Source organism: Parus major, chromosome 17 (genome assembly GCF_001522545.3).
Source record: "Parus major isolate Abel chromosome 17, Parus_major1.1, whole genome shotgun sequence".
NCBI lineage: Eukaryota > Metazoa > Chordata > Aves > Passeriformes > Paridae > Parus > Parus major.
This window is the reverse complement of record NC_031785.1, coordinates 2601744-2613109: the sequence shown is the minus strand read 5'-3', so window position 1 is coordinate 2613109 and position 11366 is coordinate 2601744. Positions and strand designations below refer to the sequence as shown.

Below are 11366 nucleotides of genomic sequence, written 5' to 3'. Positions count from 1 at the left end.
ATCTGCCCCTCAGGAAGGGTCATTCCCAAATTCAATCCCCCAGGCACGACACTCGCCTGCAGCAGAGCCAGCTCTGCCCTGCCTCCCTCTCGCTCACCCAGGCTCATTGGATAATTACAGAGAAAACTAAGGCAAATCCCAATTTTAATGCCATTATAAAACAGAGAGGGGGAATTCATTACCTGGCAGCTGTTAATATTCAAGGAAGAAACTGATAATTTGCCTCTGAGGCAACGAATGCAGCAGAGGCAGCACAAGCCAGAAAACGCTGCTGCCTCCCCCCACCTTCCCCATGCAGCCACTTTTTGCAGAGGTTTTTTTATCCCCACATTTATTTCCCTGCCTCCCATGACCGAAGTCCCACTGAAGGATTACTGTCAGGGCTCTGCAGAACTCCTGAGAGCCTTGGCTCTGACTCTGCTGCACCTCCAGGTCTGGGAGAGCAGCTCTTACACCTCTCCTGGCTTGTGCAGCATCTATGCAAGAGACACACCTGAGCCAGGACTTAAAAAGGACCCTGCAGCTTAACAAAGACACTGAGAGAGAAAGACAGGTCAGACAATTTAAAATTACTCTGGGGAGACATCCCTGACTGCTTCTCCCAACAGCCCAAACCCCTGCAGAGCCTCCCCATACCTGTCAGGCTCGAGCTCTCCAGGTTTTCCTGCACATCCTGCCTCCAGCTAGGAAACAGCACAGCCTCCCTGCCCCGAGCACTCTGCCAGGTCCCACCAGCTGAAGAGGAAGATAAAGCACTCCAAGAACAAGCCACAGCTCTGTGTTTACCTGCTCACTTCCAAGAGGACTGACACCACCACAGCAGCCTCCAGGTGTCATAGGAACAGTCTTAAATTTAGCAGCAGCTGCCTTTCCTCTCTCCCTGGCTCTGGCTTCACCCTTCCTCTCCACTCCCTGGCTCTCAGAGCACGTTTACAGCAGAAAGTCTGACCAGCACTAATGGCATAATTACACCCCTGCAGCTGAGCAAACGTGGAGGCTGTGGGATGAAGGAGGGTGTGATTTACACTGCCCCTGTGTTGTGGGATTCCAGCACCAGGGAGATGAAGCAGGGACCAAGCTGATGTGAAAACACAGGGAAGATGCACAGGCACCACAGAGCAGCAAGGCTGCCTGGTGTAAAACCCATGCTCCAGCTCCAGAGGGAACTGGGGAAGTATCAATCTCCCCTCAAACACGACAAGGCAACCAGGGAAATGATGCTGTGGGGCCAGAAGCCCCCAGGGCTGACACATCCCTGCAGCCCAGCATCCATCCAGCCCATTCTGCAGCTCCCAGTGAAGTCACAGGGGATGGATGGGCTCACCTGGCAGCCAAGAGCTGCCTGGACAGCCCCTGACTCAGCAGGGACAGGCAGGATCCTCCACACCCCTGCCACTGGCCCTCGGAGGGTCAACCATGAGCATCCTGCAACCCAACAAACCCCCAATAAATCCTGAGACACAAAAACCATCAGAAGAACTCTGGAAAGCTGCCTCTGTGGCGGGGATGTATGACCTACAAAAAATTCCTTTCTTTTATGGCTGCTTCTCACTGTAATCATAAAAAAGGCTTTATAAAAACATTTGTCCCAGGGAATGTTTGGCGATGCAGAGTGCTTGAAAATTGCTCAGTGTCTAAATACATCAGCAACCCATCCCTGCAAGTCGTCACTGCAATCAAACACAGCTCCTCTTTGCCTTGACTATAAATGGGCTTGGCTGAGGACAGGTCTGGAGAGTGAGGAATCATTCCCTGGGAAGGGGAGAGTCAGAGGATCAGGACCATTTCCAGAGCACAGATCCAGAGATCTGGGGCTGGTTTGATCCTTACCTCGCTCCATGGGTTTTGCTCCAGCTGTTGAACCTTGACACAATGAAGTGTTTTAGCCTTTAACTCTGGCTCATGCTCAGTCCCACCAACCTCAAAGACCTCTGACCTTAAACACAGGCCCAGAACTGGGGCAGGTCCCCAGGAAGTCTTTTCCAGAATACACAGCCCCTTTCTTCCATGGGCCCTCTCCTTTTTGCACAGAGGAGGGTGAGGGACACAAACTCTGATATTTTTGAAGTGTTAGAAGAATTCCATCCTTCCAGTAACCACCTAAAACACATCTGCTACCAAGTCAAACCCAAACTGAAGCATTGTGACCTTCACCACCGTGGAGAGAGGGGTTAAATTTATGAGCAAGCCTTTGATGTCTGCAAGTTTCATGTAGTACAAAACCTCTGCTTTGATGTTCCTTTTAAAAGAGAGGAACCTCAGAAGGTGTGCACTGCACGAGTCCCAGGGAGGGATCTGGAGGGACTTGGATCTTGCTGTCCACAGCTGCAGGCACAGGGACAGAGCTTTAACACAGCCACTTTTGCTCAGGGCTCTGCTGCAACAGAGCAAAAATGTGACCAAAAGCACCTCACCCTCATCAGCCTCTCCCAGGCCAAATCCTCCTTTGCTGTGAAGAGCCAGGCACTCCCAGCCCCGAGAATCCTCCTGGGAGCTGCACACTTGGGCTCCCAGGTGAACAGGACCCTGTCCTTGCCCATCCCCAGACCTTGGCAGGGCTGGTTCCTCTCCTCCCAGCGACCACCAGCCATGGCTGGGAAATCCCCCCACTTCAGGGGGCCCTGGGAGGGGAAGGAAACCCCTGCCTGCCCCAGCAGGGTCAGGACCCTCCTGCAGGAGCATCACACTCAACAGCAGCCTCTTGCAGAGCGGTGGCAGGGAGCTCTGAGGCACAGGGGGACCTGCCACGCTCTCCTACCTTCCGCAGCACCTGGGCCATGGCTTCTCCCATCCATCCCAGCATCCCCACGGCTTCTCCCGCAGGCTGAGCCCTCCTCTCAGGGCCCGACAGAAGGGACAGGCTCCTCTCCATGCCCTGCTCACTTCACTTTCCCCTGCCTCCCCTCCCCTCCGCCTCCTCCCATGGGGAGTTTCCCAGCAGCTCGGTAATTAGCAGCATCATCACCAATGCTAATAACAACCACCACGGCTCCTGCCATCCGAAGCTCAAACAACTTTACAGCCATCATCACGCCTCTGTAACCTCCCCGGGGGAGGCAGGCGAGCAGCATTACCCCATCACACGATGGGGAAGAGGGAGGTAAACAACAGGCAGGGGATGGGTGGTGAATCCAGGAGCTCTGAGTCAGGCACCTCACCCCCAGGACTCCCCATCCTGCATCCCCCCGGCTGCAGAAGCCCCTTGGGATGCAGGGCAGGGGCTGTGCTGCCAGCAGGATTTATCCACAGGTCACATCTCCCCACCTGGGAGTCCTGCCATGAGTTCTTTTCCCTGCTCACAGTCTGGGTTCTCCTCTGCCATGGGCCAGCAGGGATTGTGGCACCCCAGAAAATCACCTCAGATCAACCTCTAGAAATCACCTCCAATTAAGGACTCAAAGTTTATCAATGGATTAAAGAGAATTTTTTCTTTTTTTCCTTGCAAAATGAGGAATCTGGGGGAGTTGTTGTCTGAACAGCCTGTCCAGGAAAAACTTCTCTCCCATTCAGGTGGGGTTGGTACCTTTGATTAAAAGGGCTCCCATGGATGGAATTGCAGCTTTTCAGCCCCCCCATGACAGCAGAACACAGAGGGGCTCCTCTGCTCATGGCAAAACCCACAGGACCACGCTGCCTTTAAACATTCTGAGGTCTGGCCCGAGCTGCAGAGTCAGCCTGGCAAAGCTGGGAGCACCAAAAAAGGTCCCCTGAGGTGAGCCCAGAGCCACCACAGAGCCCTCTGGCCTCTCCCCAAGCCCCAAGGGGTCCCCAGTGGTTGGCAAAGCCCCACGGGGCCTTTTTCCACACACAGCCCATGGATCCACAGCCACACTCCCAAGGAATTCTTTTCCCAGCTCCTGATGGAGCGTGGCTTTTGTTTGGTCTCTGGCTGAATGTCTGAGTTAAAAATACAAGGCTATTTCTGGCAGAAGTGGGTTTTTTTTCTCTCTTTGTATTGCCTTGTGTGCCCCCATGCTGCTGTCTCCTCTCTGGCTCAGATGAGCTTTGTTTTCCTTCTCAATGATCATGTTTGCACCGGTGAGCCCTAGGAAATGTTTTTCCCAGCAGACCATTTCCACAAGCACTGCTGAGAACCAAGAATGAGCTCAGAGAAGTCTAAAAAACCCAAAAAAAAAACCCAGTTGGTGTAAAAATTTGGCTTCCAGTGGCCAGAGAACTGAAAATCAGGAATGTCTGATGTGGCAAAATAGGGATGTGTTCACACACTCATCACACAGGTACAGCAGCACATGTTGTCCCCATGATCCACAGATGAGGAACAAAGGACTCAGAGCCAGAAACACCTTCAAGCATCCCCACTCCACACCCAGGCTTCAACCCAAGCTCTGCAGCTCCGACTCTTTCTTAGCCAGCATGAAAATATTTAATTTCGCTTTTTCTTAAATGCCAAGGGAAAAAAAAATAGGCCTATTTTTTCTGGCTTGGATTTACTCCATCTGGAATCACTGCATGATCACAGAACTGTGATAGCGTGTTAGAGACTCAGTGTAAAGCAAAAACCTAAATACTTCCAAGCACCCATGAGATCATTGATCTTTCCTGTTACGCTTCGTCTCTCCTGGCAACAAGCTGAGGATTTGGGGCTTTCTCACTTGAGATCACCGAGTTCAAACACCTCCAAGCCCCCTCCCACGATCCAGAAACGTGCCATCATTGTGGGTGTGAGCCCTGCTTCCAGGGCTGGCAGCAAACCCAGCACAGCTGCAGGAAAGCTCCCCAGTATTTGTGTTTGCCATGTGTCACAACAAACATCAACACTAGCGGAAGGGAAGGGCCCAAAACCAGCAGAACTGTCAGGTTAAAAACAGCAGAAAGGCATCTGGGGAGCTTCCCAGGACGTGGATCCTCAGCATCCTCCAGGGAGCCAAGCACAGACTGATCAGAGCTCCCCACACAGGACCAGGACCTGGAAATCACCGACACCAGGGCCAGCTCTTGGGGAAATGAGCTCCATCTGTGCTGCTTGCAAAGAAAAGCTCCTGGATGATGATTTCAACCATCTCTGATTCATTCTAAGAGACCACTCTGCACACTGACCAAGAGTGTGATCAGAACATGAGGTAGAACATCTACAGTCCCACATGTGGCAAAGGCAACCAGCACTTTTGGTCACTTGCCAAAGACCTGGGGACAGCTCTGGTTTTTGAAGGCACCAATCCCACTCCATGAACCCTGATCAATTCAAGCCCCATAAAGCACCCAAAGTGCTGTGCTTTTCTGGGATTCAGGTCCTGACAATCCTGAACCCAGCTAAGTTCAGCTCTAGACTCCTGTCCCTCGAGAGAAGGTCATAAATGTCACCACTGAGGCCAATCCTCACACACCAGGCTGTGATGGAGACTGGCACCACTGCCCTGCTAAAAGGACAGTGATGCTGAGGCTCAGAAAGGCAAAAGGATTTGCCCACAGCTGCTCCCAACAAACCAAACAGACAACAAACAAACAAACACAAACAGAGCACAGCTAAAGACTCTGTTTTCTGGCCCAAAGTCCCCACAGCCACCCCCACACCCGGCTGGAAATGAGGTAAAAACAAACATGAGGAACTCCCAGATGAGCAGTGGAGATTAAAATCATCTTCCTACCGACTGTGGCACCTGGCCTCGCACTTCCCCAGCATCCAGAGGAGATGCACCCGAGCCCTGGGGTTTCCTCTCCGAGCTGGAGCGATGCTCCCGGTATTTCTTCGTTCTCGCAGGTAATGACAAGAACTCCTTCCCTGAGATCTTCAGCTCTCCCACGTGGTGGCTGTCCCCGTTCTGGTCCTTGGGAAAGCAAGAAACAGTCACTGCAGCAAGTGCCTGGCTCAGCTTTCCCTGCAGCTCTCTTGGCTCCTGCCCACAGAGCAGGAGAGGCACAGGAGCACGGCCAGGGTGGGGTTTGTGCCCAGTGCTCCCACAGAAATACGGAATTGTCACCCCAGGTGTGGGGAAATGGAGGTGACAGATCCCAAACAGGAATAGTGACATCAAGGAAGGACAGATTCATTGCCATGTTGATGGCACCAGCACAGCCAGGCCAGTGTCCACATCTAAAAAAGCCACATGGATATAAATGCAAAACTATATAAATATAAATCCAAACTAGAGTGCCTTGGTTGGAGCCCTCACACTGCTCAGTGCATGACAACAGGAGAGATGACTCAATTACAGCACAGAAGCACCTTCAGGGCGAAACCCAGCATGAGAGAAAGAGATTTGAGTCTGGTACACAAAGGAATAAACAAGATAAAACCAGAGGAGATCAAATGAAGGAGTGAGAGACGCTGCAGAGAGCAGGGAGTGTTCCTGCAGTGTGCTGCAGTTCAGAACCCAGGTGGGCACTCCCTGTGCCCCAACACAACAGGGCAGAGGCTGGACAGGAGCTCCTGGAGATGAGGTGAGCCCTGCAGGGCTCTGCTGGCTTTGAAGGCATTTCTGGCAGAGACAGCACCCAGAGGATGCTGGAGAGGTCACAGCTCACTCCATGGCTTTACTCCTTACTCCTTCTCACTCCCACCACAGCACAAAGCCCTGGAGCCTCTCCAGGGCTGTAACCCCTCCAGACAGAGGGACAGAGCAGAGGAACTGCCCCCAGAGCACTCTCTGAAGGACAGGTGAACTCACAGCCTCCCAAGAACACTGCAGGGGGAACAGGAGTGCTCACACCTGACCCCACAGCTCCTGCTTGCTCCATCCTCCCTGTGGAAGCCCTGGAACCCATAACCCTGAACCATCGAGTGGTGTTCAGCTTTCACAGCAAAGAGCAGGAAACCAACAGCATGAACAGCAAGGCACACACCAGCCAAGCCCTCAGGGCTGTGCTGCTCTGATGAGGACACCAGCCAATGTCCCCTGACCTTGGGCACTGCTGTCCCTGCCATCGACACCCCAGAGTCACATGGGGCAGAGCAGGCAAGAGCCAAAATAGCCACAGGGCATGGGGAGAATTGATAGAAATACATCAGGACATTTGGAATTTATTTTTCAGAGAGAGTTCATTCAGGGAGGAGGTTTTGCCTGGCCTTCCCAGTGTTTACTGGGATTTTTAGGTACCTAAATTGCTTCTCAAGGTCCCATTGACCATCAGCACCCACCTGTAAAGGGGAAATGAGCTTTTTCTCTCTGTGGCAGTTCTCTGAAGGGGAAATACTCCCTGAGACACTCAAGAGAGCTGTTCCTGGAAAGCACTGGGTGAATGTGGATGATTTGTGCCAAAAACATCCCAAAAAGGCAGAATGGCTGCAGGTCTGGCCACCTCCTCTAGGAACAGGCACAGCTGAGCCCTCAGCAGCAGGATTTTCTGAGAGACTGAAACCATCCCTGTGGCTGGAAGGGCTCAGTTCCTCCCAGCTGCTGCAGAACAGCCCTGGGGACACACAGGAAACGCTGACCTGCTGGGATCTGACATTCCCAGGAGCAAAGCAATCCTTGGAGCCCCTGGAACAAACCCTGGAACCAACCCTGGAACCAACCCTGGAACAAACCCTAGAACCAACCCTCTGCCTCCTGCAGTGCTCCAGCTCTGCCCCCTCTGTCACTGCACTGGGGGACAGGCACTGACAGCCACTCAGGGGCTGAACTGCTCACCATGATCCTGCCAATAAAGGGCTGCTTTTGCAAAAAAAGCCCAGAAGTGACTTTTCAGCTTTGAGTGTTAAGTGCCTTTTTAGTCAGACCAGCTGTTCCTCTCCTCCAAGCTCTCTAGAAACCCTCTTTGGTTAATCCCATTGACTCCAATGATATCTGCTAATTGCATATTTCCCTGCAAATGAAGCCAGGCAACAACAAACCAATTGGAATCTGTGTACAGATTCCCACTGACAATCTTTGAGGCCAGACATCTTCCCTTACCTTTTCAGAAGGGAATTTGAGGAGGTCTAAGCTGTCCATGCTGTTCCTCTGGAGTCTCTTTGGCCTGGCTCCTGCAAAACAACACTCTCACATCAGGGGGGTGTCACCAACAGCACCAATGTCACACAGAGAGAACCCAAACCACAGCAAATCCTCTGCTCTGGTTAATTAGAAGTCAAAGGGATGGGGTGATGCAGCTGTGCTGGCCTTGAGATTGAAATGTGGAGTTTTTTCCTATTGTTTTGGGTCTTTTTAAAGCACTGTCACAGGGCTGTGTGAGGCTTTGGCTGTCAGGCTGCAGCCAGGTCACACCACGACCCTGATCTCAGACAAGGTCTCTGGAACTGAGGAGTTACAAACCTCACCCTAAACCACCAAAGTCATGGGACTAGCATTGAGAAAAATCATAACAAATAGACAATTTAATACATCTGTGGATTTTCTGCTTCATCATCATGTTTTTAACTGAAAGAATGTTTCTGGGATTCAACTTTGAGCTCTTCTCTATAGTCACAGAGGCTGGAAAACTAAGTGAAGGAGCAAATATTTTCTAACTATCATAGGCCCAGCCTTAAGGGGAACAAAATCTTGCCTTGAACCTGAAAGAGGCACCAAAACTTGGCAGGATTTATGACATTTATTTGAGATTTCATAAGATTTTGATGTTTGATTCCAACAACAACACAGTGGGTGAAACACAGTTCAGCTGACTCCTGGTTTCCAAATGCTCTTTACCTCCAGTCTCCCCCTTCAGCCTGCTTCCAGCTGCTCCTGCCTTGCTGACAAACAGCCAGGATGTACCAAATGGCCCTGGGATGCTTCCACCAGACCTGGGGAAGCTTCTGCCCTTCCCTGACTGTTCCTGAAGGCTCAGTTTAGCTGATCCCCATGTGACACCCCACTCCAGCAACACCGCGCAGGGCAGAGCCCAAAACTCTCCCACAGCTCCTGTGACACCTTCCAAGCTCAAAGGGAAATCCTGGGGGAGGAATGATCCCCGTGCTGAGCCCTGAGAATGGAAACCAGGGAGCTTTGTGTGGTTCCTGCAGCAGCAAAATCCCAAACTCCACCATTGCCCAGCCCACCAGTGCTCACTGCCCCTCCGAGCTCAGGGGACACGGAGCTGCTCACTGGGCAAAATTAACAGGGAGAAGGCACAAAACTCACAAAAAACCACAAATCGAGGCTGGCTGAAAGCTGAGCATGGGGATGAAATGGAAAAAGGCTCCAGGGATTCCTGCAGCAGCACAGCCAGCCCAGCAGGGCTCCAGAGCTGTATCCAAACTGCACCAGCTCCAAGGACAGCAGTGCTTTGGAAAGCTCACTGTCACAAGATGCAGGCTCAGATCAGCTGGAGCCTCACCGAGGGTCATGAACACTCATCACAGCTGAAGTTTGTGTCTGTGCCCCTCACCACCCTGAAGGGATTTACTCCTTGCAGCAGTAAAGATTCCAATCAGCAGAACATTTCTGCACATTTCTCCTCTCTACTCCAAAAAGCACATTAGCAGCAGCTTTGTTTTAAGGTGATTCACTACCAGGCTTTGAGTTCAGGGGGACTGCCATGAGGGCTGGAGGTGGAGAACAGGCACTGATGTGAGCACACAGGAGAGCAGGAACACACGTCACGAGGAGCAGTCGGCGTCTCCACCAAGCTCCACTCCTTCCACACAAAGCCAGGAGCCCACTGTCAGCAGCTCTGAACGTTTGTGTCAGAAAAGGCCTCAAAGATCTCAAATCCAACCAATTCCCACCCTGTCAACCAGATCAGAGCACTGAGTGCCACGTCCAGTCACTCCCTCAACACCTCCAGGGGTGGTGACTCCCCGGGCAGCCCCTTCTAATCCAACAACCTCATCCCTGAAGAAAACTCCCTTTGCTCCACCACATTCCCACCACCCTCAGCATGGAGGAGATGGCTGTGAGATGGGTGAAGGACTTTTGGGTGCTGCCCCATCGCTCAGGCAGGAACTCAGCGAGGGGAAGGCAGCGCTGGGTTGTTCCCAGTGGCTCCCAGTTAAACACTGCTACAGCTGCTCGTGGCTTCCCTCACAATAACCCACAGCAGCACAGTGGGTCTGGAGTAAAAGTCACCTACAAACACCTCATCAGAGGCACATCTGGGTTTCAGAGGTGAGCCCAGCCCCTGGAAGTGAGAGTGCCCCGCTTAACAGCCACTTCCAGGAAAGCAAGAAAGCAGCAAAGTGTACCCAGTTAGATAAACACACATCATTTCCAGCTGTCTAAAGAGTCATTAATTACACACCTCCATCCTCAGGTGCTTTTGTGTGTTCCCAGAGTGCTGAACCGCTGGCCAGCAGCCATTAATCTCCAAGCAGAGAAAACCTGCCTGCTGTTAATTTAATAGACACAGGCAGCTGAGTCCACCCCAGCACAACAACTCATCTTTTTCTCTTGTTCTGATGCTGGTGGCCATCTCTGAGTGTGTGGGGTTTACACACACTTGAGCTGAGAGAGGAAGAAGTTCAGAATCACAAAAAACTTTATCCAACTCAGCTGTTTCTTCCAGAAATCCCAGCCAGTGCTGGGGCCAAACGCTGTCCCCGCTCACCACCACTAGGACAAGCAGCATTAGGAGGGTCCCTGTCACTCAGGGCCACAAGAAACTGGATCCACACCTGCAGCAACTCCCACCAGACAAGTGGGAGCTTCTCCCCTTCTCATCCCACACATCCTCATCCACCTTCCAGGAGAGCAGAGCTTTCCATACTCACGAGTGTCCCACGACAGGAGGAGTCCCGCTAACTTTGTGTCTCCATTCCCTCAGATGGCTCCAGGTGTAACTTCCAGCCTCTCCCAACTTATTTTCCCCAGAAATATCTGCAGCACCACTTAATGCTGAGCCAAAGCTGAGCTCTGCCTCCTTCTCCCCAGAGCTGATCCACAGCAGCAGCCGGGGATGTGAAGGATTCAGCAGCTGAAAACCCAGGTCTGTTCCTCTGGAAGGTTTTTTCCCCCCTCTCTCTCTCCAGCATTTATTGGCATGTTTACCAAGGCTGCTGCAGAGTAATGGAAACCTCAGGGGCCTTTCTAAATGCTCTCTCTGTCTTGGAGGTTTACTGAGGTCTCAAAGAGAGCAAGTTGAAACCTTCTTGTGAACATCAGCTGAGCACTCTCCTGACTGGCTGCATTCATGCCCTGTTTTCCTGGAGCTCCTGGGATGTTGCTCTTCTCACTGCTCAGGGGTGTTGTTCCTTTTTTAAATATTTTTTTTCAAAATCTCTTTCTCCTCCCTCTCTGTGATCTCAACAGCACCATGAACCAAGGGGATTTTTAAAAAAAAAAATTTGTTTTTCAACTTTTTGCTTTTGCAATTTGGTTGGTGAGGCGAATTTAACGGATTTCACGTTCTTGTCTTTAACCTGCAGCCACAGAGAACACAAGGAAGTTTTATCAAGGATGGTGATGGGATCATCTCAAGGAAAGGAGCACCAGGACAAGCTGGGCAAACAGAGCTTTGTTTTTCCATGAACAGGCTCCATCTCCAAGAGA

At 51.7% G+C, this 11366-nt stretch overlaps 1 protein-coding gene across 6 annotated transcripts in view; it reads right to left on the bottom strand.

Moving 5' to 3' along the window:
* Window positions 1–11366, bottom strand: part of GPSM1 (G protein signaling modulator 1) — a 64380-nt gene that overhangs the window by 15795 nt on the left and 37219 nt on the right. For all 6 annotated transcript variants that reach the window (XM_015644951.3, XM_015644953.2, XM_015644954.3 and 3 more), the window contains 2 exons: window positions 7854–7924; window positions 5607–5786 (listed from right to left, as the gene is read on the bottom strand). In XM_015644951.3, the coding sequence (XP_015500437.1) occupies window positions 5607–5786; window positions 7854–7924 (251 nt within the window). The remainder of the gene's footprint in view (window positions 1–5606; window positions 5787–7853; window positions 7925–11366) is intronic.